This window comes from Coturnix japonica, chromosome 4 (assembly GCF_054131305.1).
Source record: "Coturnix japonica strain WE chromosome 4, WE-NBRP24, whole genome shotgun sequence".
Lineage (NCBI taxonomy): Eukaryota > Metazoa > Chordata > Aves > Galliformes > Phasianidae > Coturnix > Coturnix japonica.
Window position 1 is genome coordinate 21,742,440 of NC_140666.1, and position 26,833 is coordinate 21,769,272.

General features: G+C 49.6%; 3 protein-coding genes across 7 annotated transcripts; 1 reads left to right on the forward strand and 2 right to left on the reverse strand.

The window, feature by feature from the left end:
• The first annotated feature begins 123 nt into the window (after positions 1 to 123).
• Positions 124 to 7,044, forward strand: RAB39B (RAB39B, member RAS oncogene family). Of its 4 annotated transcripts, XR_001554648.3 has the most exons (4): positions 124 to 564; positions 3,428 to 3,648; positions 4,954 to 5,092; positions 5,837 to 7,044. XR_001554648.3 is itself a non-coding variant. In XM_015860575.3 (3 exons), the coding sequence occupies exons 1-3, from the start codon at positions 350 to 352 to the stop codon at positions 5,842 to 5,844; spliced, it is 444 nt and encodes a 147-aa protein (XP_015716061.2). In that variant the 5' UTR covers positions 124 to 349; the 3' UTR covers positions 5,845 to 7,044. The 4 variants fall into 4 exon arrangements, 3 of the variants coding, with proteins under 3 accessions (XP_015716061.2, XP_015716059.2, XP_015716058.2); XM_015860575.3 differs by lacking the exon at positions 4,954 to 5,092; XM_015860573.3 differs by lacking the exon at positions 5,837 to 7,044 and having other exon boundaries at positions 4,954 to 5,096.
• An 808-nt stretch (positions 7,045 to 7,852) lies between these two features.
• On the reverse strand, positions 7,853 to 13,496 carry VBP1 (VHL binding protein 1). Of its 2 annotated transcripts, XM_085546282.1 has the most exons (6): positions 13,379 to 13,496; positions 11,338 to 11,462; positions 10,974 to 11,040; positions 10,431 to 10,529; positions 9,251 to 9,389; positions 7,853 to 9,033 (listed from the first exon to the last, which is right to left on the reverse strand). In XM_085546282.1, the coding sequence occupies exons 1-6, from the start codon at positions 13,469 to 13,471 to the stop codon at positions 8,963 to 8,965; spliced, it is 594 nt and encodes a 197-aa protein (XP_085402408.1). In that variant the 5' UTR covers positions 13,472 to 13,496; the 3' UTR covers positions 7,853 to 8,962. The 2 variants fall into 2 exon arrangements, 1 of the variants encoding a protein (XP_085402408.1); XR_014945691.1 differs by lacking the exon at positions 10,974 to 11,040.
• A 3,584-nt stretch (positions 13,497 to 17,080) lies between these two features.
• LOC146760987 (uncharacterized) lies at positions 17,081 to 26,026 on the reverse strand. The gene is made up of 12 exons (XM_085547732.1): positions 25,798 to 26,026; positions 25,518 to 25,701; positions 25,272 to 25,407; positions 24,852 to 25,199; positions 22,031 to 22,090; positions 21,822 to 21,932; positions 20,872 to 20,967; positions 20,717 to 20,748; positions 20,084 to 20,204; positions 19,161 to 19,217; positions 18,728 to 18,838; positions 17,081 to 18,206 (listed from the first exon to the last, which is right to left on the reverse strand). The coding sequence occupies exons 1-12, from the start codon at positions 26,024 to 26,026 to the stop codon at positions 18,192 to 18,194; spliced, it is 1,500 nt and encodes a 499-aa protein (XP_085403858.1). The 3' UTR covers positions 17,081 to 18,191.
• Positions 26,027 to 26,833: the final 807 nt, after the last annotated feature.

The window sequence follows — 26,833 nt, forward strand, 5'->3', positions numbered from 1 at the left end:
AGCGGGGTGCAGTGTGTGCCCGTTCTGTGCAGGCTCAGCCGGCCCAAGCGACATCCCGAGCGAGGTGCTCGATCCCCGCCGGCAGGGCCGGCCCAGCAGCCTCGGTCCCGCCCCGCCCCGCCCCGCTCCGTCGCCGGTTGTTGGCGGTGCGCTCCTCCCGGCAGTGCGGTACAGCGCGGCCGCCATTGCATCACGGCTGGGCCGCGCCTCCGCCCGCAGCGCCGGGACACGCGGCCCGGGAGGCAGCGCTGAGGCGGAGGGAGCCCGGCCATGGCCCCGCGCTGAGCGGCGCCTCGGGGCCGGCCTAGCGCTGCCCCCCCCGGGCATGGGCGGGCGCTGAGCGGGCGGCATGGAGGCCATCTGGCTCTACCAGTTCCGCCTCATCGTCATCGGCGACTCCACCGTGGGCAAGTCCTGCCTCATCCGCCGCTTCACCGAAGGCCGCTTCGCTCAGATCTCCGACCCCACGGTGGGCGTGGATTTCTTCTCCAGGCTGGTGGAGATCGAGCCGGGCAAGAGGATCAAGCTGCAGATCTGGGACACGGCCGGGCAGGAGCGGTTCCGGTGAGTGCACGGGCGGCACAAAGGAGCCCGACCGGCCCTTGCGTTACTGTTTGTGTCGGTGCGGCGGGGGGAAGGGGGAGGAGGGGGGATGAGTCCGCTGTGCTGAGGGGACGCGGGGCTGCGCGCTGCCGTGTAGGCCGCGGGGCGGGGAACGAGCGGTGCGTCCTGCGGCTACGGCCGATCCCAGGCAGGGCACGGCGGGGCCTGCGGCGGCACCACGGCTCTTATGTGGGGGGTAACGGTGTGACAGTGAGAGCGGACGCTTTGCTCCCCAGCTCATAGCGTGGGTGCGCTTCTGTTTTTCACGCATCTCTGAGCCTCGGCTGCGCTTTCATCCCTTTCCCTCCGGAAGCGCTTGTTTTCTTTCCTTTCTCCTCGTCTCCGCTCAGCATCACATCGCAGGGCCGCGCTGCCGTCATGTCGCCGTTGTTTCCATTCAGCAGATGAGGGCTGGCTGTGCTCGCTGCTCGCACAGGGGCGGGCTTTATCCCGGGGCCAGAAGCCGCCGCTTTATTAACGCTGGGTGAGAGGAGACAGCACGGCACTCGGTTGCATCAGATCCCTAAAGGCGGCTGTGTGCCATCCCTTGTACCTTGCCTCTCGCTTGTACCCTGCTGCGAGGAGGGGGGGCTGTTGGATGCCTTTGGTTTCCCATCTCTAAAATGGGGGGAAGTCTGGAGCCCTGGGGGCTGCTTGTTGTTCTTGCTGTTGCCTGAACCTGCATGTAGACGTAGTGACGGGCGACCTTCAGCACAAGGGCAGCGGTGCTCAGCAGCAGCAGCGTGAGGGGCAGGAGGGTCTTTGGCACCATGGTGCTGGCAGCTCCTGGGCTGCCCCTGAAGGATGTTCAGGGTAAAAGGCAAAGTGCTGCTATCAGGGGGCTAAGCTGGAGTTGTGGGTGCAGGCAAGAAGCACAGCGGGGCATGTGCTCTTTGCAGAGCCCTTCACACTTATTTATCACAGTGCAGGGAGTTTCTTAGGAAGGAACTCCGCTATTTCATTGAGTTCTCCATTTTGAGCATTTACAGCTGCTTTGCACTAGTTCCCAGCTGTCTCACGAGGAGGAAAGCGCTGCCATTGCCTGGAAGACACCACGGTGGTATCTGCTGCTCTGCATCAGTGCTGCAGTTTTGCTCTTCCTGACTGTTGTTGTGAGTTCTCTCACTCTCTGGCAATGAGAAGCTGTTCCTGTGCAGTCAGGGCTTCATCTGCAGTTAAGCACGTGCCTCTGTTTTGTCACCAGCCCCCAAATGATGCTCTTTGGGTCAGCATTGAGGCTGTTTTGGAGTTGTAGAACAGCAGGGTTCCATCCTTCCCGGATCCAGCAGGTTGTGCCCATCGCAGGTTGCTCAAATACTCCAGTTTCTTGCCTGAAACACGACGTAATGTTAACAAAAGCAAAAGTGTGTGCAGCCCTCCCTGTCTGGGAATGTGTGCCAGCACCTACAGAAGAGCTGAGCAGGGTCTCAAAGGGAATTGGGCAGTGAGGTGCAGAGGGAGGCGGCGTATCTTGCTTTCTGCACATCAGTAAGGAGATGTTGTGTGGAAGAGGCTTTAAGGAAAGGCACCCAGACCTTCACCCAGTTTTGCCTCAGCGCAGAGCTCTGTTCAGATCCTGTCACATCTCTCAGAAGTACCTGAGGCGCTGCTGGTGCTGGCAGGAGCAGCCGGGGTTGTTGTGCTGGTGCACAGGAGAAGAAGTGCCTGTGACAGCATGGGGAGCAATTCAGAGTGCTGCCATGTCTGCAGCTGGACAGAGAGCAAACGGTAGAGCTGATTCCCTTGTTCCCAAATGTGCAGAGCTGTTCTTGTCCCGGGGCCAGTAACCAAAGAGGAAAAGTTAGCCGAGCCAGCTCTGCTTTTTTTCTTTCCTTCCTTCCTTTTCTTTCTTTTTCTTTAGCTGGATTTTCACCCATCACTGCGTGACTTTTGATAAAGCAAACCTTGAAAACGCCAGAGAGTCCTTTCTGGGGGTAGCACAATAACCTCTAACAACAGATGTTCATAGTGGAGGAAGAGTCGTCCCAAGCTAGAAGTAGCAGTGCTTTTCCCAGCAAGAAAAAGTGCAGGTCCCTGTGTAAGTTCCTTCAGGGACTGAAATCAACGAGTGCTTCTGGATGTAGAACTATTCCATGACTCTGCACAAACAGCACAGTTTTACAGCTTCTTGTTTATTTCCACGTGTAGTAGCTCTGCTCAGCTTTGTGTTCCCTGCAGAGCTTTGTTGGCTGACTTCATGTGCTGCTCAGGCTGCCTCAGTCTGTGGGGAACGCTTTCCATTTCTCAGCCTGAGGGTCTGCGGGACCTTCTGGGGGCTTTTTAGGGGCACAGCTCCATCTTCTGCCTTCTGACCTGTGCCCTCCCTCATTGCCTTTTATGTATCTGCCAGGAGGTGTTTGGCTTTAGGTAAATCCTTTGAGCTGTTACAGTGCTTCTAAACCAGTGGGGCAGTCAAACCACATGGAGTACTGCCTTGGTGTGGTGGGGGCTCATTAGGCCAATGGCAAAGAGAATATGGGAATCTGTGATAGAGAAGCCAGAATTGGTGGCGGAGTAATAACAGATCCACAATGCAGCGACCCGGGGATGGAGTTTTACGCCAGGATTAGTTGTGTTTGTGAATGACAAGATGTGCAGAGCACAAGTCACAGCAGCGAGATGTGACTGAGCAGCATTCTCTGTCCTATGTACGGGATAGACAGGGTGGCAGGAATGCTGCCTTCTATAGCAAAGTGCTACATTGGGATTAAGGAAAAAGAATCAAAAAAGCAAGCAGGAAAAAAAGCAAAAAGTGAAAGTTGCTGTGCCCTTCCTCCCAAATAGCAGGGACTTCCACGTTTGCTTTGGATGGTTTTTTTTCCAGGTCCATCACCAGAGCCTACTACAGGAACTCGGTCGGTGGACTCCTCCTGTTTGACATTACAAACCGCAGGTCCTTCCAGAACGTCCACGAGTGGTTAGAAGAGACCAAGGTGCACGTCCAGCCCTACCAGATCGTCTTTGTTTTGGTGGGTCACAAGTGTGACCTTGACACGCAGCGGCAAGTCACCAGGCACGAGGCTGAGAAACTGGCTGCTGCTTATGGTATGAAGTACATTGAGACCTCCGCTCGGGATGCCATTAACGTGGAGAAGGCCTTCACTGATCTGACTCGAGATATATACGAGCTTGTTAAAAGGGGGGAAATTTCGATCCAGGAGGGATGGGAAGGGGTAAAGAGTGGGTTTGTCCCAAATGTAGTGCACTCTTCAGAAGAAGTGGTGAAATCAGATAGGAGGTGCTTGTGCTGAGCTCGTCTAGAGAGAGAAGTGGTGATGAACTCTACTAACCAAACATACTTTACTAAGTGAACTCAGTGTGCCAGAAGGGAGAGCAACGCTCCCGTTGTGAACGGCCTCCCACAGTTTTTTGGACACGAGAACAGACCCAGGGAATAAATGTTCTGTTCCATACAACTTTTCAGAACTGGGGGCTGCAAACCTAACAGAGTGAGTGAGGGTGCATGTAGATTTTGTAACGAGACCGCAAGCAGAAGCGAGGGACAGCAGAAGGGGGCGGAGCACACAATGAGATCTGAATGGGCTTGGATGTGCCACAGTGCTGTACGTGTCCTGTTCTAAGCCAATCTATAGTGCCGTGCTGGGTGCTAAAGCCACAGTATGGATAGTGCTGTAGTACAACAAGCAGCAGAGAGAAAGAAAAAGGACATCCGAGTTTGCATCAACTGCTTAATACCAGGAAGGTGTAAAGGCAGCATGGGTACCATTTCCTCCTAAGGCCAGTGGCATAGGAAAAGTTTCCTGATGTGGTATGCATACTTCTGAATTGTTTTTCTTACATTCTTGAACCTAGTTCAATAGTAGAGTATTCTGTGGCATTTTAAGAGGATAATAGTACTCATTTGATTGGTCATTACAATTTAAATGATCTCCCCAGGTGTTTTTCATGCTGTCAGCTGGGATTCTGAGTGGCATCGCCTGCTGCATTAGTCATTATTCAATGCATTTTTTCAATATTTGCTGCCTCACTGTGTACCTCAGTGTACCCAAGGTCAGGGATTCCCAGTGTAATTAAGTGAATGGGAGCATAAACAGGAAACCTCGTACTCACCCGCTGTATCTGGAGGCTGGAGCTTGGCACCCAGGTGGGACACACCAACACCTGTCTGCTAACAGCACTGTGCTGACGTATTGGGTGCTCTGTTAGCTGGGGCCACAAGGAGGAATGGAACAGAATTGGGCAGGGCAGGGGAAACTTGAAAAGCTTAATTCAGGTGCATCCACAAGGTGAGATTTGCTTTTAAAGAAGCTGAATAGCATGGAAAGCAATGGCTTCCATCACTACTTTCTGCTGTTAAAGTGTCATTTTCTTTCTTGGCATCTGTGGAAGAAGAGAACTAGAACTGAGGAGGAGGAGCACAGAACAGAAGTGTGTGAGCAGGAGGAAAAGGAATAAGCCCCAAGACAAGCTCAAGAGTAAAACTGGTTTTCCTCCTTGTTTTAATTTGACAAGAGATGATCCATATCAGGTTGGTCATTGCGGGTGGAAGCTGTTGTTAAAAAGGCTGTACGTGGGTGGCCATTTTCTGGGCATGCTTTGTTTCCTCTAAGTTTTAACCAGCTTTACAATTGCAGCAGGGTAACCTGTAGCAAAGTTCAACCTATTTGAAACAAACAGAAACAACAGTGACCATTTAACTCCAGTTTGTGAGCTCTACACACCGAGCTGATGGGCAGGAGGGAGTAGGTAAAACCACAGGAAGCACCTGGTGTTTGATTTTTAGGCCTCTATGTAGAACAAAAGATACTCGTTACAGCTTTTTTAAGCTACCTCCATATGGGATAGTGTGAGTCTTCAGTGGTGTTGAATTCAGACCGACTCCCCTGAGCCTCTTCTCATAGTTTGCAGCACTTGTGCTGGTCTGTATGAATTTAAAATGATTCCTGTATATAAAAAGAACCCACCCTGAAGATGGATTACAATTTCATTTGAGCACTTTTGGAACAGTTTCAGTTCCCCAGCACTGCAGGGAGCAGCAGTGTTGCAGCTGCTGGGAGGGCACTGGGAGCAAATGAGTGAGGGAGGGGTGGCACCGCTCTAGCACTTCTCATTGAGCTGCTCACTGCTGCAGAACCCGGCCCATCTACAACAGGCTGTACCTGCACCGAGAGCACTGTGCTGAGGCCCATCAGACTCCAGGCACACTCGGTGGTGGTCGAGCTGAGTAACATGAAGGTACAAAAAAGAAATCTCTTAAAAAATCTCTTTCTAGGTAAGTGAAGCTGGAGAAGATTGATGCAGAGCACCACAGGAGCTGGGCTACCATGGGCTCTCTACCTTCAGCTTCTGCTGACGCCGGTGGGGTGCACAAGGTTTGCTCAGACCGGGACTGCTAGTCCTGTTCTCACAAAGACGAGGGCAAACAGGTATGAAAGGGTCAGTTTTCTTCTTTCTTTCTATTGAGGTCTGGCTATTCACAGGGTGTGGTTAGGTTGCCTTGCTGACCAGTGGCTGTCCTAAGGGCAGAGCCTGAGAGCTTCGTTAAAGGCAGTTAGGACTGTAGAAAAGATCAGAGTTTTAGCAAGAGTAAAACCTGTGAACTTGTGCAGGAAAAGCTCAGTTCTCACAAGACAGCTGCTATTTTATTGAATGGCTTTGGACATTCCGCTTCTCTCTCTCTGAGTCTTTCAGCTCCCAGAGAGGAATTCCAGGAAGCCCCAATAAGCACGTTATGTTCAGGCCTACAGAGCCAGTACTTGATTTATAAATACGTGTCATAATTCTGAAGAGAAACAGTACAGAAGGAAACGTATGCATTCCTAACTACTTAGAGGTAATAAATAAATGGTTATTTGAAACGATAGAGAAATGGTTCTCTACATCTTTTTCTAACTCCTTGCATTTTTTTAGGCAGCTTATTAAAATATAGGAAATGTAGATTCGTCTGTACAAAACTGGGAATGTTTTTTCTAAGATGCAGAACTTACAGGATGTGCTGAGCATTCTTTTCTAACAACCGCTTTTAACGCTTTGACTTCTGGTGCAAAGAGGGCTGTAGAGAAATCAAAGGTCAGAACCTTTCACGGGACAAAGGTCAGGAGCTCTTTTACTCCAGGACAAAAAGAAACAAAGAGCTAACTTAAATCAATCTGCATGTTAGATTCTAATTGCTCTGAGCCTCCGGAATAAAAACATACTATACACTTTCCTCGCTTTCTGTTATGCACTGTAATGAACTGTGAAAATAATGCTGTATTTAGCTGTCTGTATGTGACTGGAAATATGCTTGTATTTAGCAAAATGGTTACTATGTGATACTGTGAAATGTAAAACTTGTAAAGAGACTGTTGGGTTTTTTTCTCCCCCTTCCCTGCTCCTTATCAGTAAGCTGTCTCATACCTGTACCGCTTCTGTACAGCAGCCCTAACTGGAAATCTGGTATGGACCAGCTCTACAATAAACAGGATCTTTGCAATGGTACCTGCTGTACATTCTTCTATAACAGCCAATCGAGCACATCTGCAAAACCAGCAGGTTGGGGTGCTGAGAAAACCAGTGCAGCTGTAGAAATAGCAGCCGTTCCATACCAGCAGCGCCCTCCCTGCTCCCTGCAGTAGCCAAAGGAGCCATAGCTCCCACTGGAGCCTCACAGCAGGCGGCATTTGTTCTAGCTCCTGTATGAGACCTTTCTGTTCTTAATCCAAGTAACAAAATGTATCAGTAAAAAACAGGGCAACACTGGATGAAGATCAGTCAGACGGAAGCCAGAGTTGTCTATGAATTTTTCAACTCTGTGCTAAACAAACAACAACAAAACCCTCTATTCAAAACCAAGAGTTATGTGTTATTCCAAGGGCCAGCAAATACATTTTGATCCCGCTGAGTGCTTGCAGCCCTAATGCTGCCTCCCCCCTCACACTAATACCCAGCATTAGGTCATTGGGAGCTGCGCACAGTAGGGTTTTTTGATAGTGCATAAATGCTTAACTCATCATTTTGTTGTGCACAACAAAGAGAAGCAACTGCTGCCTTAGGACCAGCTAGAAGAGCGGTGCTGTGGGGAATTGCTCCAGCCTGTTGGGATCTCATTATTCCAAATACAAGAGAAAATTGTGTTCACAAATGCAGGTGCTCTGACTCACAGCCCCATTTCACTCACTCTGCCATCCTGCAGCCATGCTTTCCACAGCTGCTTCAACTCCCCTACCCCAGTGACGAGAGGGCAACTGAATATCATACCTCAAATTCATGACTTTCTCCTACAAAGAAAGATGCACAAAAGCTGGTGTTTGCCACAATTGTTTAGTTTTACTATTTTAATATCATGAAATAAAAGTACAAAAACTTTACAGGTATGTTGTTTCTTACATGAACTTCCAACAGTAACAGCGTGTATTTTGCAGCAAAACCTGTACTCTTAGAGAATGTGCATGTAGCCACTGACATCACCACCGAGCATCTCATTTTAGACAGAAACTGCAGAGGTAAAAGGCAACAATCTCACAAGGCTTCGTAAGAACCAAAAACAACATCCCACCTGTTAACACCAGAAGCCAGACTGCAGTCAACCATCCTTATCTAATACAGGTTTCACCACCTGGGAGGATGAGTGTTATTAAGACATTTGAACGACATCTCGTCTAAGGGATTGCAAGTAGGGGTGTTTTCATTTACAGGCTGCCAGCACTTTGGTGTCCTCGTTCAATATGTTTGCAAAAGTCAGCCGTGTGTGCACGTGTGTGGAAACAGAACAGGGTGAGAGAGCACCTGCAGGCTTGACAGAACTTGTGCTGTTTACTCCACTTAGCATTCTTTTCTGAAGACAAGTCACAAAGTGTTGCATGTAAAGTGCTGAGAGTTCGGCAACAGGCAGTCAACTAACATTCAAATCAAGTTTATCCGGAGTGGAATGCTTGTATATTGATGCTGCCAAAGAAGTAACTGACTGAGACAAAATCCAGGACTTACTGTGTTTGCCTTTTGTCCTGGAACATGACAGCTGTGTGACTTTAACTTCATCAGCTGCACACAGAAATGAGAAGTAAGCCCTGCATGACCTTAACCTGCTAACATGCTGTCAGACTCAGTTTCATACATGCAATCACCTTTGGAGACAAACATCAGGCAGCAATTTACTTACAGCAGACTGGTCTGATCCAAATATTACGTCCTTTGCTGGACTGCGTGGTGCCTTTTCAAACAATCTCTACTTTCATGAAGCATGCATGAAACCAAATTTCGAGTTCACAAATAAATACAATGTCGCTCACCATTTGTTTGCATATATTTTACCATTTACTGAAATGCTTGAAGTAACTCAGTCCCTCAAGAATGAATTTCAGGGGTAGTTAAATAAAAAAAGATTTTGGAATTGAAACCACATCTAAAACTGGCAAAACTATGCTTTGTTTTTGGAAGGGTCTTCCTTGTTTCTTCTCTTTACATCCCAATTATAAACTCTAGCCATATCTGAGGGTGTGGAATTAAGGAAACAGAAGCGTTCAGCGGAAAGAAAAAGGGAAAAGCTTCATTTAACTTGCAGCAATCTACAGAAACCTAATGGAAGAGCTGACATGCTGCAAAGCCTTCACTTACAGTGTGTCAGTAACTCTAGGAAGAATTGTTCTGCTTTGAGTAGGTAGCTGTACATTACCTTCCACATCAACCCTGCATATTAAAAGGATACTGACTTCTGTAGTGGTGAACTGATCCCTAAGAAAATCCAGGTCTTCCTCTAGAGAATCAAGGTTTCTTGTGGCTGTTGACAGGTTCTTCTCTAACAGAGCCTGAGCTTCATCAATATCATATTCAAGCATCACATTGGCCTACACGACGACAAGAAACAACGGAAAGATTCATGTAAGCTTTTACACTTGCACTGTAAGGAATAAAGCATAGCATGTTTATAGCCAACAACATTAATACTGATGAGCTAAGGCAAGGTTCAGGGCAAATACTGTCAGAAGCCAGTCAAGGCTCCACCACTTCAGTAACAGACTAATGACTCCCCCTGCTGACTGGGAAAGTAGTTTTCCTCCTCTTTCTGAGCAACAAGGGGATTTCTGTGTATCACGCTCAACCTTTTATGCAGTATCTCATCTCTACCACACCTGAAATGCAAGACACTCCTCATTCCTTTGCAGCATCTCTCAAGTGTCACACAGCTCCACAAATAATTCTTGATGCTAAATACAACTCATAAATCATTTGTGGTACTTCATGATAGCTTTTCTGGATGAGCCAAGATGAACTTCTTTTGATATTCTGTGATAAAAGAAACCTGGTACACCCTGAAAGCCCATGGTTGAGAATTCTGAAGGAAGTAAACTGAAAGCAAAATGTAGCAGGCAGAAATTGTCTGTTTTTTTACAACAGAAAAGACGTTGATGAAGTTATGAGCAACTGGCAGAGCAGCCGGGCTGCAGTGCATACCAACAGCAGGCTGTTGTGTTTGGCAGCCAACACGTGAGAACATCAGGGATTTACGAGTCTCAAAATAAACATTAGCAGGTTATCTCTACAGATAACGGGGCCTCTGCTCCTGAATATCCCAGCTTGATATTGCTTTGGTACTGAGAAACGTGACTCAAGCTCTGACCCCACCAATCTAGCACAAATTCCATTCTAAAAGCTAACAGGTACTTGTAAGGAACCCAGACCCCACTTTTCCCCAAAAAGCTTGCATGAAAGCAAGCTAAATACAAGTAATAAGAAGACTGGAAGTTTAAGTTGTTTTGTTGGGCATATTCATTGCAATGCCAAGCAAGGTTGCCTGGTAATCTGAAGCACAACGTGAGAAGTGAAACATTCACAAACACACTTCATGGTCATCTAAAGCATCTCAAGAAAGGTTCCGTTTTACTCACCCCCAGCCACAAACAGACTTTGTCTGTAGGAGGAACTGAAGCTTTGCAGTAGAGATTATCTGCCAATAAAAATCGGGTTTCCATTGGATTTGTGGATTCCTGAAGGGAAATGATAAAACTGAACATTGCCATTTTCACAGGAAACTGACAGAAGAGACAAAACATACAGTAAGGAGTGCACTGTTCTGCTTTTGGCCATTGATACAGCATTAGCTCGGGTGACACTGTAAGTATTTCCACTTCAACACTGAAGTGCCGAGACTAAAGCATTCTTTAAAGTATTTAAAGTCAACTTGGAAATCTCTATAAGAGCTAAACTCCAAGCTTAGCCGCAATCTACACGCTATAGAAGGGAAGCTTGCATTACAAACGTTACTGGTTTTGAACAAGCTTTCAAGAAGTACTACATACCTTTCCAACAATTCTGTTATTTATAAAGGCATATTAAGTGTGCTCTCCAAAACATTTCTTGCAATGCGTTCTGTCAGGGTGGAAAGGCAGTTTAGCATTTCTCATACTGGTTAGATATTCAAAATAGTTTACCTTTTTCTTCTGCATGTGTTTTAAAATTTCTAATGTCTGTTTAATTTCGGGAATCTGACCTTTTAGCCTGTGGATTAACAACAGTCATCGTTTATTATTTTACACAGACACAACGTTTCCTAAACAAGCCATGAGCTCTATTAACACAATTCAACCTCCCTTTTAAAACTCAGTGCTCTGAACAAACAGCTTTCTGGGCTTACAAACGCACGTTTAAAAGATGAATGCAGGAACAGACACCTGGTGTACAGCCTCCCCAGCCCCTTAGCTTTATACTTCTTGGGATATTGAAATTAATTCAATGCTATTAAAAACAAATAGAACCGCACCAAACATTTCCCAGTTCTGCCCAAACGTGACTTACCTTCGTTTCTTCTGAGCAAGATTAAGTTCCAAAAACTTGTATTTCTGGTACTGCTCATCCAGCTTCTTTAGAACGACATCTGCTGACTCGTTTCCGGGCTGTTTCATAAAAGAATCCACATCTTCCTTGAAGGGGAGAAAAAAACCCTCAGTGTTACAAGAGAGAGAGCTGCATCAAAGGTGAAAGGAGTATTGCACAGCTGTATGTACTGGTGCCTTGTTAGCAGCAGCATCAATCCTACCCATGCCACATGATGCCCAACAGGTGAAGCCCTCAGACCAGGGCTAACCTTCAGATTCCCATATGTAAAGCAGGCACAGCGCTTCTTTGGCCTGCCACATTAGAGCTGCTTAGGATAAAAGTGACAAAGCAAAAGGGTCAGGCTGAGCCTGAGGCTATGTGGTGGCAGAGAGAGGCCAAGGGGAGAAAGCCAGCTTACAGTACAGTGCAGCTTTGTGCTAGTAACATGTCTTCTGAGGAGCCTCCTGCAGGCAGCAGGGAGCCACTGAAAGCCCTGCAGGACAAGCCAGTACCCAACCATAGTACCCTAACTAACAACCCTCAGCTCAATCATGTCCCTGAGCACCACATCAAAATGGTTTCTAAACACATCCAGGGATGGTGACTCAACAGCACCATTGGGAAGCCTATTCAACTGCTTAACAACCCTTTCTGTTAAGACTTTTTTTCCAATATCCAACCTAAACTCACCCTTGCACAACTTGAGGCCATTTCCCCTTGTCCTGTCACCTGTCATCAGTGAGAAGAGACCAACCCTGCTCTCACTGCAGTCCAGGTAGACCACGTCGACAGCCTTACCTTCATCCACTAAGCAGGTCACCTTGTCACAGAATGAAATCAGGTTTGTCAAACTGAACCTACCATTCATGAACCCATGCTGACTGGGCTTGATCCCCTGGTTTCCCTTTAGTTGATCCATGACAGCTCATCTGTCCCATCACCTTTCCTAGCACTGCGATGACACTGATAGGTCTGCAGCCACCAGGATCATCTTTCTGGCCCTTTTTGAAGATGGGCATCACATCTACCAGTCTCCAGTCCACCAGGATATCCCAGCTCAGCCAGGACTGTTGAAGGATGGTGGAAAATGGGTGGCAACAACATCCGCCAACTCCCTCAGCACTCTAGAGTGCAATCCGTCTGACCCCATGGGCTTGTGAGTGTCCAGCTTTCAGAGCAGGTTAAAAACCGTCTCATCATGAATTATGCAGGGCCTTTTCTGTTCCCCAGCCCCACCTTCCAGCACAAGGGGCTGTGTGCCCACGGAGCAACTAGTCTTAAAGACTAAAGCAAAGAAGGCATTAAGTACCTCAGCCTTATCCTGATCCTTGGTCACTGCACTCACCTTCCTGTCCAATAAGGGATGGGGATTCTCAAGTCCACACCCTCATTACTACTTCATCACTTTGAGCAATAGATCAGCATTAAATACTTCTTAATGCATTCTTCTATCGGATAAAGTTAAGTATGCTCTAATGCGTACATCTAAGCGCTCAAACACTGCCACTGAAGGCGATCTCTTCTGCACAGACCCTTTGGGCTCTGATGAGAGCATCTCTCAAAGACAAGGGCTGGGATGCCAGTCGGTCAGGCTGCAAAGAGGCACCGAGTTAAGGCACAGCCCGGGCTGCGCTCAAAGCACCCGAGAAACTGGAGATGCGCACAGCAGGCCGGAGCAGAAAGTGCCCAACCACCCAAAGGGCGCTTCAAGGCAGAACGAGAAGGCGATGAAGGCCGGAGACAAGCGCCCCGAGCGGCAGCTCCCAGCAGCAGGCTGCGGCCGCGGCGGCCGAGCAGCTCCTTCCACGCAGCGCTCACAGCCGCCGCCCCGCGCAACCCGCCGTGCCCAGGATGCGGAACGACCGCCGTCACCCGGCCGGGAGCCGCGGGACAACAACGCGAGGCCCCGCACCCCGCGGCGGGCCTAGGGCCGGGCCACGCCGCTCCCCGCGGCATCGAGGACCGCTCGGCGGGTCCGTGCCTCCGCGCCTCCCCGCCGCCCGCCGCCTCCGCCGCTCACCACGAACACGGCCTCGGGGATGCCGAGCGGGCCCCGCTTGCCGCCCGCCGCCGCCTCTCCGCAGCCCGGGGCGCTGCCGCTGGCCGCCGCCATCTTGGGGAACCGACGCCGCGCGCGCGACCCGCGCCGAGACGCTGCACGAGGGCGGACGTCAGCACGTACCGCCGCCATGGGAGCGGCGGGAGGCGGGGCCAGGGGCGGGCAAGAGCGCGAGAGCGAGAGCGAGAGCGCCGCGTGTTGAGGGAGCGGCACCACACGGAGCGGGAGCGGCCGAGAGGGCGGCGGCACCGCGCGAGGGGAGGGAGCCGCGTCGTGCGGCACCACAGCGCTCGTGTGGATGGAGCGAGGCTTGGTGTGAAATCAAACCGCCCAGCGACCTGTCACCGGGACCCTCCCCAGCACTGAGGCCTCACCCCGCACGGCACCCGACGGCGGAGGCCCAAAGCAGACCCACCCCCAGGTACCAAGAAGGAGAGGAGGCGTTTGACTCGTGTTTGCCATTTTATTCATCAACGTTCCTTGGTCGTCGTCCTCCCCTCGTTCCTCGGCTGTCCTCCTGGAAGCACAGTCCTAACGGAGCACCCGGATCAGTCCCTCGGTCTTGGCGTCCCACGCTCGGCCTTCAGCTCCCCACAGCAACGGCCGCTTCTGGAGCTCCTCTGGCACCGCCCGGAGGCCGCGGGTCCCTTCTCAGTCCTCCCGCCGTTGGCAGCAGCTCCGCCCGCAATGGCCGCCAGTCCCGGCCCTGTCCTCCTCTTCGGACTCTGTCTCCGCTCGTTGCCGTGGCGCAGCGGCTCAGACGCCGGTCCTTCCCTTCTCCTCAGAGTTAGGGAAAGAAGACGGGACGGGTCTCGGGACGGGACGGGACGGGACGGGAAGGGGGGCGGGGAGCAGCAGCTGGGGCTCTCAGGCGGACGGTGACCTGTCAACGCCTAGATGAAAAGCGAGAGCCCCTGGAGCGCCGTTCCCGGAGCCAGCGACGTCGACGGGCGAGCATGATCTTATAGGGCCCGCCCGGTGCCGGCGGAGGCGGATCCACCTCCATCGGCTCCTCTTCTGGAGGCAGATCCACCTCCATGGGCTCGACGTCGCTCTCAACGGGATCCACCTCCATGGGTTCGGGCTCCGGCTCGCTGCTGCTCTCCCGCCGGCGACGCCTCTTCGGTGGAGAAGGAACCATCCTTCTCCACCACAGCTCTCGTCGCTCTCGGGGAGGAAATCCAAAAGTTGCTCCTTCCTAGGTCGGACTCCGACAGGCAAGGCGCAGGTCGCACACGGACAGAGGTACAGGGCTCCGGGTCCCCGTATTTATAGGGGTCCGGGAGGGAGGTGGCCCGTGACATCACAAGAGCCTAAAACCCTAAGAATGTCCCATGACAACCCCCAAACAAACATTGGGGGTGGCCGTTGCCCCTGCGTTGCCCCGGTGCCGCTACTGGGGTTCCACAGGCCTGTTTGAACCAGTAACGTTTTCATCTATGACGCCAATAAAGATGTGAAGGTTCTATCAAAAAGCAACGTGCTCACGTGATGCTAAACCAGGAGGAGCGCTGACTCCCTGGGACGAGGCAGCCCTGGCACTACACACTGGGTGGGGGGGAAAGGAGTTGGAGAGCAGCTGTGCAGAAAGGGATCAGGGGGTTCTGGTTGGCGGCACGTTGAATCTGAGCAGGCTCTCAGAACCGCCATGTTGGGGGCCTCCAGGTCTGAGCCGTCCCCTCCTCTGCCCCTGCCATGAGGGTGACTTGAGTAAGGCACAACGCTGCATTCAATGCAAACACAGAAAAGCAGGAGACTCAGCGGCTGTGAGGACCACGGAAACCCTCGGGTCTCAGAACGCTTCAAGGAACAGTCTCACACACCTCACACACACACACACGCCTCCCGTGTGCCAAAGTTTATTTGTCAAAACATTTCTAACGATTGGATATGAGCAGCAATCGTAAAGAAAACAAAACAATTGACAAGTTTTGAAGTCCCACAGTCAAAACATCAACAGAGCCCACAGCCAACCTTGGGCTTCGGCTTCATTTTTTTTCCTTAAAGAAAAGAAGCTGGTAAAACACAAACCCTCAATACTTTTTCTATTAGATTCCCCTCCTGTTTGCGGACAGTATGTCCTCAGAAAATGAAGCAACTCACATACAGGAACAGCCGTACAAGAATACATTGGAGAAAAATCTCAACAGTGTAAAGGACAGTAGGTCCTTTTCAATAAATAACCAGTAAAGGCACAAACCTGTTTTGGGGAAGAATGTCACGTACAAAACAAGACCTACTAAGTAAATAGTGGAGGGGTTGGGCAGGAAGAAGCTACTTCAACGCCTGCTGCGCCATCGCTCCCAAGAGAAATTCTGGGCAAACGTTTGGGAAAGGACAAAGCGTGAGCAATGGCGAGGGTACACGTTTCAGATGGACCAAAGAGCTGACGGTACAACTCTCGCCGCAGCTGCAGAAGTTACTGCCATCTCTTTAAGGACCGCAGCACCGAGCGGTTCCTTTAATGTAAATACCAACAGATCGAAGACATCTGCCGAGTAACTGCGAGCTCTTCTCTCTTCCCAGCTGCCAGTAAATGTACAAATGATCACACGTACAGATTTGCAGATTTGAATACCAAAATGGATCTTTCCTCCAGCAACTCCCGGTGCTTCAGCACTTGCATCTCCATCAATTCTTACTAGAAACACTGCGAGTTTGAACTCAAGACTGTTCCATGCTGGATATATGCAAGGAAGTACCCATCTCCTAAAGAAACAGCCTCCTCAGCGCAGGGATCCCTTCTCAGTGGCATCTGTCTCTCATCGCTCAGAGGGTAAGTACAGGCATTGCAGAACTCATTGCCTTTAAAGCGTCCCATTGTTCAGCCCAAGAGAGCTGGAGGAAAGCTCTTCTGTGATTCAAACTGAAACAGCAGAACTGCAGTATACCAGGTTAAGTCAGTAACTTAGCGGCTACAAATTCAAGGCCTGCTGTGTTTTCCTCTTCTGCTGTTGTTTTCATTTAATTATTTTTTAACTGTTTCACTTGACAAGTGTGTTTCTGTAGCATTTCTTCTGTGCACCAGGGAATTAATTAAGCACTCGGTCAAGGAGAAAGCTCCTTTCCACCATGTGGAACGTGTTGCTCTTCCAAGTTCTTCTCCAAAGGACAGACTGAGGGGACTTCCAGGCCTATCCACATTTATAGCGGGTCAGACTCCTGCAGTTCTGTTGTCAGTTACACTCAGATTAACTACACAGTACGCTCGAGGCCACTGAGGGTATAAAAGCAGAAGACTGACATTGTTTTGAAAATCCACCTTTCCCATTTATCATTTGTAGAATTTTGATAGGAGAGGTTTTCCTTGCATTCTGCTCCCTATTCCATTCACCCATTAGTTGACCATTTCCCTCCCTCCCCCATTTTCTTTTTGCAACATGCTATCACTTTTCATGGGACAAAGAAAAATACAAGGCAGCATTTTCATAGCCCACCTAAACTTTGGAGAAAGACTTAAATATGCAGGAAGTGCTCGAAGTGCAGACAACTGCCCCATCAGCAACAGCACACTTCAGGAATTAGTTCACATACAAGGTATTCCTCTCACAGCCTCTATTTCTTAAGAAAGCTTTTTTTTTTTTTTTTTTTTCCTTGAAAATACTACAGAAGAAAAAGATTACCGCAGCATGAAAGAAAACCTTATTTACAAGTCTGCACATATTTACATAGTTAAAAATCATTCCTTTTATTCTGGTTGCAAGATTCTTGTTTCAGAAAAGGAGCACAAGCACTTCACCAGAGCAAGACCATTTCTGTAAAACTGCCAGTTCTGAAACACCAGCATTATGGCAAAGCTCGCTTTCTAAAACATCTGTGAGTTCAAAAGGAAGGGCTTTTTAGTGGGCGCCTCCTCCCCTCGCCCTTCCAAATTGGACAGCCTACCTCTTCTGTAGCCAGCAACCAGAGCTCTGAACTGCTCCCGTTTGCTGCTGTTGGGGGGATCTACATTCGCTGTAACAGGATCTACTCTCCTTTCAGCTGTGAAAGATGCCCTCTGTGGAGAAGACACTCGGCAGAAGTGTGCCTGCTGTCACCTGTTTGAGGCTGCCCACACTGATCTGTGACATGCTTGTACCCCCTGCCCTACAGCAGCTCACGCCAGAGCCAGGCTCTTTCTACTAGCTGTGCTTTCAACTAGCCGTGTAACTCTGGCATCCCAGCGGTGCAATTGCTTATTTGACTCTCTGCATCTCTGAATATGCAGAGATCTTGTTGATTCACAGCATTTAAAACTCACATTAGAAAGGCTGTAGATCACCCTCAGCTATTCTAATGTCAGAGCTGTCTGATTCCACACAATATTGGCCTTCGGATAACACAAATATTACTCTATCAGAGTATTTCTTTAAGTGTACAAAAATGCTATTGCTCAGCTTTGAGTTGTGTCTTGATTACAACAGCCACCTCACAGAGAGAATTGACATTCTCCGTTCATTTCTTAACACAATTCACTGACAAACCAGGCTGCAAAGCAATCGTGGAACCTTCTCAGCTCTGCAGATAAGAATCCAGATTGTGTCTTCCAAGTCAACCTTCAACCTCCGAGAACACAGTTTTCTGCCGAGCAATCTCAAAATTGGTGAACAACACCTTTTCACACAGCAGTGACTGTTATAAACAAGAAGCCCTAAAGCACGGCAATTCAAAACAATATTACATTGCACAGGGGAGAAACAGTCGCCCTGTCCAGGAATACAGAAATCACAGAAAGATTTCCTTCTTTTGTTTTACCAGTATTTGGTTGTTCTCGCATCTTGAGGCTTTGGCGGCTCTACATGAACTGTATCTGTGAAACAGGGATTATATGTTAATGCTGCTTACATAGCACACAGATTCAGAACTCTACATCTATTCACATGCCCAGTTACCTGCAAGTTGGCTTTTTTCCCCAAAGAACACTAAGACTAGCATATCTGAATAACAATTCTTTCAGCTTGAACCATCGCTCATCCATCCCTTTTTACCTCCCCACCACACAGGTTTCCTCCCTCCTTTAACCAGTAAGGCTAACCCAAGTATCCAGCTAACATCCAAGGAAGTCTATGTGCCATTGCCATTCCCCTTTTCCTAACACTGACACAGTGAAAACCACAACAGTTCTAAGCTTTACTTTCCTTCCTACAATTGCATCTTCCCACCTGCCGAATTTGCTTTATCACCAGCAAAAACTGGTTAGAAATGCCTCTGACTGAAGAACCCCTCGCTTTCAGATGCAGAAATGCATCGGCAGCCCTTCAAGGTACACAGAGTTGCTTTCACTCAGACTCAAGTTTCAGTGTGGTCTTTCATGTAAAAAGAACAGTTCACCTGTGTTCCAGAAACGGGCGCAAAAGGATTTGTCGGCCTTAGACCAGGCTGCGTATATATCACTGACTGGGGTGCCATCAAGGGAGCAGCTCCAATCTGAGGAGGTACCTGCTGGGAGACAAAAATAAAGCAACAAATCCAAGCAAAGGTGATACAAAAATTAAAACTAGTTTTAGAAGCGATATCTCTCTGCATCGTAAACACAGTAGAAAATAAGTGGGGAGATGTGTCTGCGACACACATAGCAGAGCTTTTAAATAATCTTCCTGTCCGAGATTTAATACCACCTCTTCCAAGTACGTGGTGACAAAGCCATCTGATTCCACATACTATTAACTTGATGAAGTAATATGCAAGGCACAGGGCTGTTTGAGCCTGCCACAAATGCCAGACACCTGGGTTTTCAGGGACAGAAGGCTGTCACAGTTCTTACCATTCCATAGACAGGCACTTGAGGCGTAGTCACTGGGTATGCAACTGGAGCAGGCACCTTCAATCAAGAAAATTGCAGTGTATATTAGATAAGTCTGTGCCTACTGGTCAGACATACAAAACATTTTACAAGCAATTACTACAACCAACATCCACTAGAAAGTGACTTATATGTCTAGAATAACATACTCGGTTCTGGTACAGCAAAAGGAGCAAGGACAGAAAATTGTGCAAGGAGGTATTCAGATTGGATATTCTAACCAAGGGAGACAGATTCCAATCTAACACTACAACTATCTATGCTCAACTCGCTTATTTAAGACAGAGGACAGGGAAGCTCAAGGGCAGTACCATCAGTTACAAGCAGCGCCTGTTAACTTGGCAAGGATCCTGGCCTAGGAGGCTTTCCTTGACGAGATCTCCGGCAAAGGTAAAACTTACTACGTTCAGGCAGATCTCAATATACTGCAGCCAGGTGCTGCTCACATACCACGTCTCTGATGTCGGCAACACACCACAAAATATATGACAAAAGAATGACAAGCATCTCAAGCTGGCAATCAGTTTTATCACGTTATGTATGTAGATGTGGTGATGCATGCCCTCCATATTGCTCTGTCCAGTTTGGTAGAGGTAATGATCTTACTAAGGGAGTGCTGGGTAAGGCACCGTTTGATGAAGGAGGCCAAACACTATGCATGAATTTGAGCATTACTACGAATGCCACTGGCCAAGCTGCAACGCTTGGACCTCTCCAGTACTTGGAAATACACTGCAACACACTTTCTTGAGTTTGGGAAGTGCAGATTCCCCCCCCCCCCCAACTCTTGTCCCAAGCAGGTTTTGCTATTCTTTTCCAATTGATTCACGCAGGGCAGAACCATTTCCTGGAACAAAGAGCGAGTCCAGCAGTAAAGAAATTACCATATGTGGCAGCGTGGGTAAGGGAGTAGGGTTCCATGTGGTCGATGTGCTCGTTTTTGCTTGCCAGTTTGTCCCACCAGTAAGTTTTTTCTCTGCAGGCTGGGTCCACTGCATATCAGACCTGAAAGGAAACTGTGGTATTAGTTTTCAGACAGAGCCAGAGAGAATAACAAAAACAACAATGTCACAGAGCACAGGAAAACACTCCTCAAATCAGGCAGGCATTTGAAATCTATGGGTAGTAGAAAAACTAAAGCATTTCATTCTCTCCTTACATTTCTCTGCTGCAGCAAGTAGGAAGTCCAAGGGCTCTGTTTTGGGTTAAAAGCTCACCACCGTTTTTATACCGTAAGGTTCAATAGCTCACAGGAATTTGATATAACTGCAAGATCTTTTGAAGTGACTCAAAAATACTCACATGCACCACAGCTACAAGATGAAATGAATTCAAATGTTAAAGCCGATTGTTACAGTCACTGACTACAGACTCACTCCTCCAACGCTCTCCTTGGTATCAGAGTACTTTGATTTGAGACTGTTATCACACCATTGCTGCGAAACTGTGCTACTGCCTACTATGGAGTCAGGTAGGTGTATATATACAATATATATATAATAGACAGACACACTTACTTTTTGGATGGAGTTCCTCCAAAAGCCAAGATCTGTGAAGGTGGGAAAAACATAGATACGTGAGCCCCAGATATTTTTTTAAATTGGAGAAGAAAAATCATTTGCTTGTTTGTTTGATTTTGCTACCGAAAACAAGTTAAAAGCTCGGTACTTACTCCCCACGAGATTAGCAAGTGAAGAATCGAGGTCATTTGCCAAAATTTTTCCAGTTGGCTGGTTGGCTGAGGTGGCTCTTTGACTTGGTGGTGGTACTGTGGGTTGCAAAACATCGTTTAGATATTTCAAAGCTAAACAAAGAACAGAAAACCAACTCTTAACAAAAGCGACACCAAACTCAATAAAGTCATCTGTTGTAAGACAGAGAGGCAGAGAACCCTAAGCAACGTTAAAACATTTGTTACATACTGAGGCAAAACATGCTGGAAGCGTCCAAGAGGTAAGCAGAAGCTTTGTTTCACTTTGATTTAAGGAATGCTTTTTGCCTAATCTGGTAGAGCCTTCAGTTACGCTGCAGCAGTAACTGACAGCATTTCCAAAGTAGGCAGAACCCCCCTGAAAGAACCCCAAGAATAAAGTAGTTCAAGACAGATTCAAGGCATTCTTGGAACCGCCAGCAGTAATTTCACGGTACTACTGGCATCTGGAACGTTCAGAAGCATTCCTACATTTTTCTAAGGACTTTGGGAGAAAACAGCCCCAAGAGAAGAGATCAGAACTCAAGTTACTCCGAAAGCAAAGCACACCCACAACTACTCTTGCATTCTTTTAAGTACAGTGCCTCCCAGAGAAGTTAGAGGGAGCTCACTAACCCGCGTTAATAATATTAACACCGAAGTCAGAGCACTGAAACAGATTAACATAAGCTTACCCGTTAAGAGACATCCACAGGGCCAAAGGTTGTCCCCCCAAAAAGAAAGAGGAAACGATCAGTAGACAGAAGGAGACGGGTCAGAGCTAAATTTAAATAACTACAATTAAACTGATGGCTTGTTATCAACTTACAAATGTATTAAGTAACTAACTTCCGCATCTCAAGAGCAATTCTACTAACTTGTTAAACCAGTGTTGCCTGTAGGGTGCAAACTAATCATAAGGCAGCCTTTACCCCTTGCAGTCCTATACTGCGGTGCTGTAGATTTTCCTCCAAAAACGGCGTCAAAGTCCACATTGATTGCTGAAGGGGTGGCACTTGGAGGAGCTGAATGAAGAGGGAAACCTGAAAAATAAAAAGGGTACAGGGGAATCAGATACACCCATGAAATAACGCCACTCATTTCAGTGAAAACAGTCAAAGAAATAAAGAGATGAAATTACCATCAACAGGCAGAGGATGATACACAGAGGTATAGGAAGGCTTACGGCCATTGAAGTCATCTTGGCAAAAAGAAAAAAACAAAGCAAAGATCAGCTTAAGAGAGAAAGGGGAAGAAAACGCCCTAAACTTTAGGTCTGCATTTAATGTTTGAGATCTGTGGCAAGTTTCAGCAGTGAAAGTAACTTGCCCTCCCCACTACAAAAGCAAAAGCAAGTTTCAGTTTGCAGTCAAAGTCCAGCAAAAAGACAGTTTTCAATGGTCTAGGCTGGGGAAACTGAACTCAAGAAATAAAGGTTTAAGGAACCACATTTACTACTGGAACTAATACACTGTTCTTATTTGTTAAGAAAAAGAGCAGATTGGTCCCAACAACACAAAGACTGCACCACCCCGTTTACCAGTAGCATTATCTCCACTTGCAAAGAAATGAGATGCTTTGGTTTTGATTTTTACCACTAAATAGTTCCACTGTGTGTCTGGAGGACAAGCTAGCATTGATGAAAGGGGCAGTAGATTTTACAGCTTCTTCAACTGGCTTCATGTCAAAGATGTCCAGGTGAGGTGGAGACTCAACACAACCATTTGAGGACGAGAAAGGACCTTGCAGATGCAGAAGTAAAGGAAAGAATACAGAGTACACACATAGGGAAGAACGACAGGACAGATGACTGCATGTGAGATGCTCTAGACAAAGCCAAACGGTAGAGCTGCCACACAGTGGTCAGCCTGTTAGAGACAGGAATTCTGAGTATTGGATAAAATCATTCACAACCCTCCTTATTTTTGGAAAATAATTTCACTATTGCCATATGGTGGGCAGAGGAAAACGACAGTTCAGTCCAGTTCAGTAGAGATTATCTGCCAATAAAAATCGGGTTTCCATTGGATTTGTGGATTCCTGAAGAGAAATGATAAAACTGAACGTTGCCATTTTCACAGGAAACTGACAGAAGAGACAAAACATACAGTAAGGAGTGCACTGTTCTGCTGGTTGTATGTACTGGTGCCTTGTTAGCAGCAGCATCAATCCTACCGATGCCACATGATGCCCAACAGGTGAAGGACCAGGGCTAACCTTCAGATTCCCATATGTAAAGGAGGCACGGCGCTTCTTTGGCCTGCCACATTAGAGCTGCTTAGGATAAAAGTGACAAAGCAAAAGGGTCAGGCTGAGCCTGAGGCTGTATGATGGCAGAGAGAGGCCAAGGGGAGAAAGCCAGCTTACAGTGCAGTGCAGCTTCATGCTAGTAACATGTCTTCCGAGGAGCCTCCTGCAGGCAGCAGGGAGCCACTGAAAGCCCTGCAGGACAAGCCAGTACCCAACCATAGTACCCTAACTAACAACCCTCAGCTCAATCATGTCCCTGAGCACCACATCCGAATGGTTTCTAAACACATCCAGGGGTGGTGACTCAACGACACCCCTGGGAAGCCTATTCAACTGCTTAACAACCCTTTCTGTTAAGAACTTTTTTCCAATATCCAACCTAAACTCACCCTTGCACAACTTGAGGCCACTTCCCCTCGTCCTGTCACCAGTGAGAAGAGACCAGCCCTGCTCTCACTGCAGTCAAGGTAGACCATGTCGACAGCCTTACCTTCATCCACTAAGCAGGTCACCTTGTCATAGAATGAAATCAGGTTTGTCAAACTGAACCTACCATTCATGAACCCATGCTGACTGGGCTTGATCCCCTGGTTGCCCTTTAGTTGATCCATGACGGCTCATCTGTCCCATCACCTTCCCTGGCACTGAGATGAGACTGACTGGTCTGCAGCTACCAGGATCATCTTTCTGGCCCTTTTTGAAGATGGGCATCACATCTACCAGTCTCCAGTCCACCAGGATATCCCAGCTCAGCCAGGACTGTTGAAGGATGGTGGAAAATGGGTGGCAACAACATCCGCCAACTCCCTCAGCACTCTAGAGTGCAATCCGTCTGACCCCATGGGCTTGTGAGTGTCCAGCTTTCAGAGCAGGTTAAAAACCGTCTCATCATGAATTATGCAGGGCCTTTTCTGTTCCCCAGCCCCACCTTCCAGCACAAGGGGCTGTGTGCCCACGGAGCAACTAGTCTTAAAGACTAAAGCAAAGAAGGCATTAAGTACCTCAGCCTTATCCTGATCCTTGGTCACTGCACTCACCTTCATGTCCAATAAGGGATGGGGATTCTCAAGTCCACACCCTCATTATTACTTTGTCACTTTGAGCAATAGATCAGCACTAAATGCTTCTTAATGCATTCTTCTATCGGATAAAGTTAAGTATGCTGTAATGCGTACATCAAAGTGCTCAAACACTGCCACTGAAGGCGATCTCTTCTGCACAGACCCTTTGGGCTCTGATGAGAGCATCTCTCAAAGACAAGGGCTGGGATGCCAGTCGGTCAGGCTGCAAAGAGGCACCGAGTTAAGGCACAGCCCGGGCTGCGCTCAAAGCACCCGAGAAACTGGAGATGCGCACAGCAGGCCGGAGCAGAAAGTGCCCAACCACCCAAAGGGCGCTTCAAGGCAGAACGAGAAGGCGATGAAGGCCGGAGACAAGCGCCCCGAGCGGCAGCTCCCAGCAGCAGGCTGCGGCCGCGGCGGCCGAGCAGCTCCTTCCACGCAGCGCTCACAGCCGCCGCCCCGCGCAACCCGCCGTGCCCAGGATGCGGAACGACCGCCGTCACCCGGCCGGGAGCCGCGGGACAACAACGCGAGGCCCCGCACCCCGCGGCGGGCCTAGGGCCGGGCCACGCCGCTCCCCGCGGCATCGAGGACCGCTCGGCGGGTCCGTGCCTCCGCGCCTCCCCGCCGCCCGCCGCCTCCGCCGCTCACCACGAACACGGCCTCGGGGATGCCGAGCGGGCCCCGCTTGCCGCCCGCCGCCGCCTCTCCGCAGCCCGGGGCGCTGCCGCTGGCCGCCGCCATCTTGGGGAACCGACGCCGCGCGCGCGACCCGCGCCGAGACGCTGCACGAGGGCGGACGTCAGCACGTACCGCCGCCATGGGAGCGGCGGGAGGCGGGGCCAGGGGCGGGCAAGAGCGCGAGAGCGAGAGCGAGAGCGCCGCGTGTTGAGGGAGCGGCACCACACGGAGCGGGAGCGGCCGAGAGGGCGGCGGCACCGCGCGAGGGGAGGGAGCCGCGTCGTGCGGCACCACAGCGCTCGTGTGGATGGAGCGAGGCTTGGTGTGAAATCAAACCGCCCAGCGACCTGTCACCGGGACCCTCCCCTGCACTGAGGCCTCACCCCGCACGGCACCCGACGGCGGAGGCCCAAAGCAGACCCACCCCCAGGTACCAAGAAGGAGAGGAGGCGTTTGACTCGTGTTTGCCATTTTATTCATCAACGTTCCTTGGTCGTCGTCCTCCCCTCGTTCCTCGGCTGTCCTCCTGGAAGCACAGTCCTAACGGAGCACCCGGATCAGTCCCTCGGTCTTGGCGTCCCACGCTCGGCCTTCAGCTCCCCACAGCAACGGCCGCTTCTGGAGCTCCTCTGGCACCGCCCGGAGGCCGCGGGTCCCTTCTCAGTCCTCCCGCCGTTGGCAGCAGCTCCGCCCGCAATGGCCGCCAGTCCCGGCCCTGTCCTCCTCTTCGGACTCTGTCTCCGCTCGTTGCCGTGGCGCAGCGGCTCAGACGCCGGTCCTTCCCTTCTCCTCAGAGTTAGGGAAAGAAGACGGGACGGGTCTCGGGACGGGACGGGACGGGAAGGGGGGCGGGGAGCAGCAGCTGGGGCTCTCAGGCGGACGGTGACCTGTCAACGCCTAGATGAAAAGCGAGAGCCCCTGGAGCGCCGTTCCCGGAGCCAGCGACGTCGACGGGCGAGCATGATCTTATAGGGCCCGCCCGGTGCCGGCGGAGGCGGATCCACCTCCATCGGCTCCTCTTCTGGAGGCAGATCCACCTCCATGGGCTCGACGTCGCTCTCAACGGGGTCCACCTCCATGGGTTCGGGCTCCGGCTCGCTGCTGCTCTCCCGCCGGCGACGCCTCTTCGGTGGAGAAGGAACCATCCTTCTCCACCACAGCTCTCGTCGCACTCGGGGAGGAAAGCCAAAAGTTGCTCCTTCCTACGGGACTCCGACAGGCAAGGCGCAGGTCGCACACGGACAGAGGTACAGGGCTCCGGGTCCCCGTATTTATAGGGGTCCGGGAGGGAGGTGGCCCGTGACATCACAAGAGCCTAAAACCCTAAGAATGTCCCATGACAACCCCCAAACAAACATTGGGCACGGGGTGGCCGTTGCCCCTGCGTTGCCCCGGTGCCGCTACTGGGGTTCCACAGGCCTGTTTGAACCAGTAACGTTTTCATCTATGATGCCAATAAAGATGTGAAGGTTCTATCAAAAAGCAACGTGCTCACGTGATGCTAAACCAGGAGGAGCGCTGACTCCCTGGGACGAGGCAGCCCTGGCTCTACACGCTGGGTGGGAGGAAAGGGGTTGGAGAGCAGCTGTGCAGAAAGGGATCAGGGGGTTCTGGCTGGCAGCACGTTGAATCTGAGCAGGCTCTCAGAACCGCCATGTTGGGACTGTGAGCCATCCCCTCCTCTGCCCCTGCCATGAGGGTGACTTGAGTAAGGCACAACGCTGCATTCAATGCAAACACAGAAAAGCAGGAGACTCAGCGGCTGTGAGGACCACGGAAACCCTCGGGTCTCAGAACGCTTCAAGGAACAGCCTCACACACCTCACACACACACACACGCCTCCCGTGTGCCAAAGTTTATTTGTCAAAACATTTCTAACGATTGGATATGAGCAGCAATCGTAAAGAAAACAAAACAATTAACAAGTTGTGAAGTCCCACAGTCAAAACAT

Coding starts and splice junctions, on each gene's coding strand:
- RAB39B (XM_015860572.3), top strand. CDS start 350: ATGGAGGCCATCTGGCTCTACCAGTTCCGCCTCATCGTCATCGGCGAC. Junction 565..3,427: donor GCCGGGCAGGAGCGGTTCCG/GTGAGTGCACGG, acceptor TTTTTTTTCCAG/GTCCATCACCAGAGCCTACT.
- VBP1 (XM_085546282.1), bottom strand. CDS start 13,471: ATGGCGGCGGCCAGCGGCAGCGCCCCGGGCTGCGGAGAGGCGGCGGCG. Junction 11,041..11,337: donor CTTGCTCAGAAGAAACGAAG/GTAAGTCACGTT, acceptor GTTAATCCACAG/GCTAAAAGGTCAGATTCCCG. Junction 9,390..10,430: donor AAGTCTGTTTGTGGCTGGGG/GTGAGTAAAACG, acceptor GTCGTCGTGTAG/GCCAATGTGATGCTTGAATA.
- LOC146760987 (XM_085547732.1), bottom strand. CDS start 26,026: ATGGTTCCTTCTCCACCGAAGAGGCGTCGCCGGCGGGAGAGCAGCAGC. Junction 21,933..22,030: donor TCATCCTCTGCCTGTTGATG/GTAATTTCATCT, acceptor TTTATTTTTCAG/GTTTCCCTCTTCATTCAGCT. Junction 20,205..20,716: donor GGAGGAACTCCATCCAAAAA/GTAAGTGTGTCT, acceptor GTTTCCTTTCAG/GTCTGATATGCAGTGGACCC.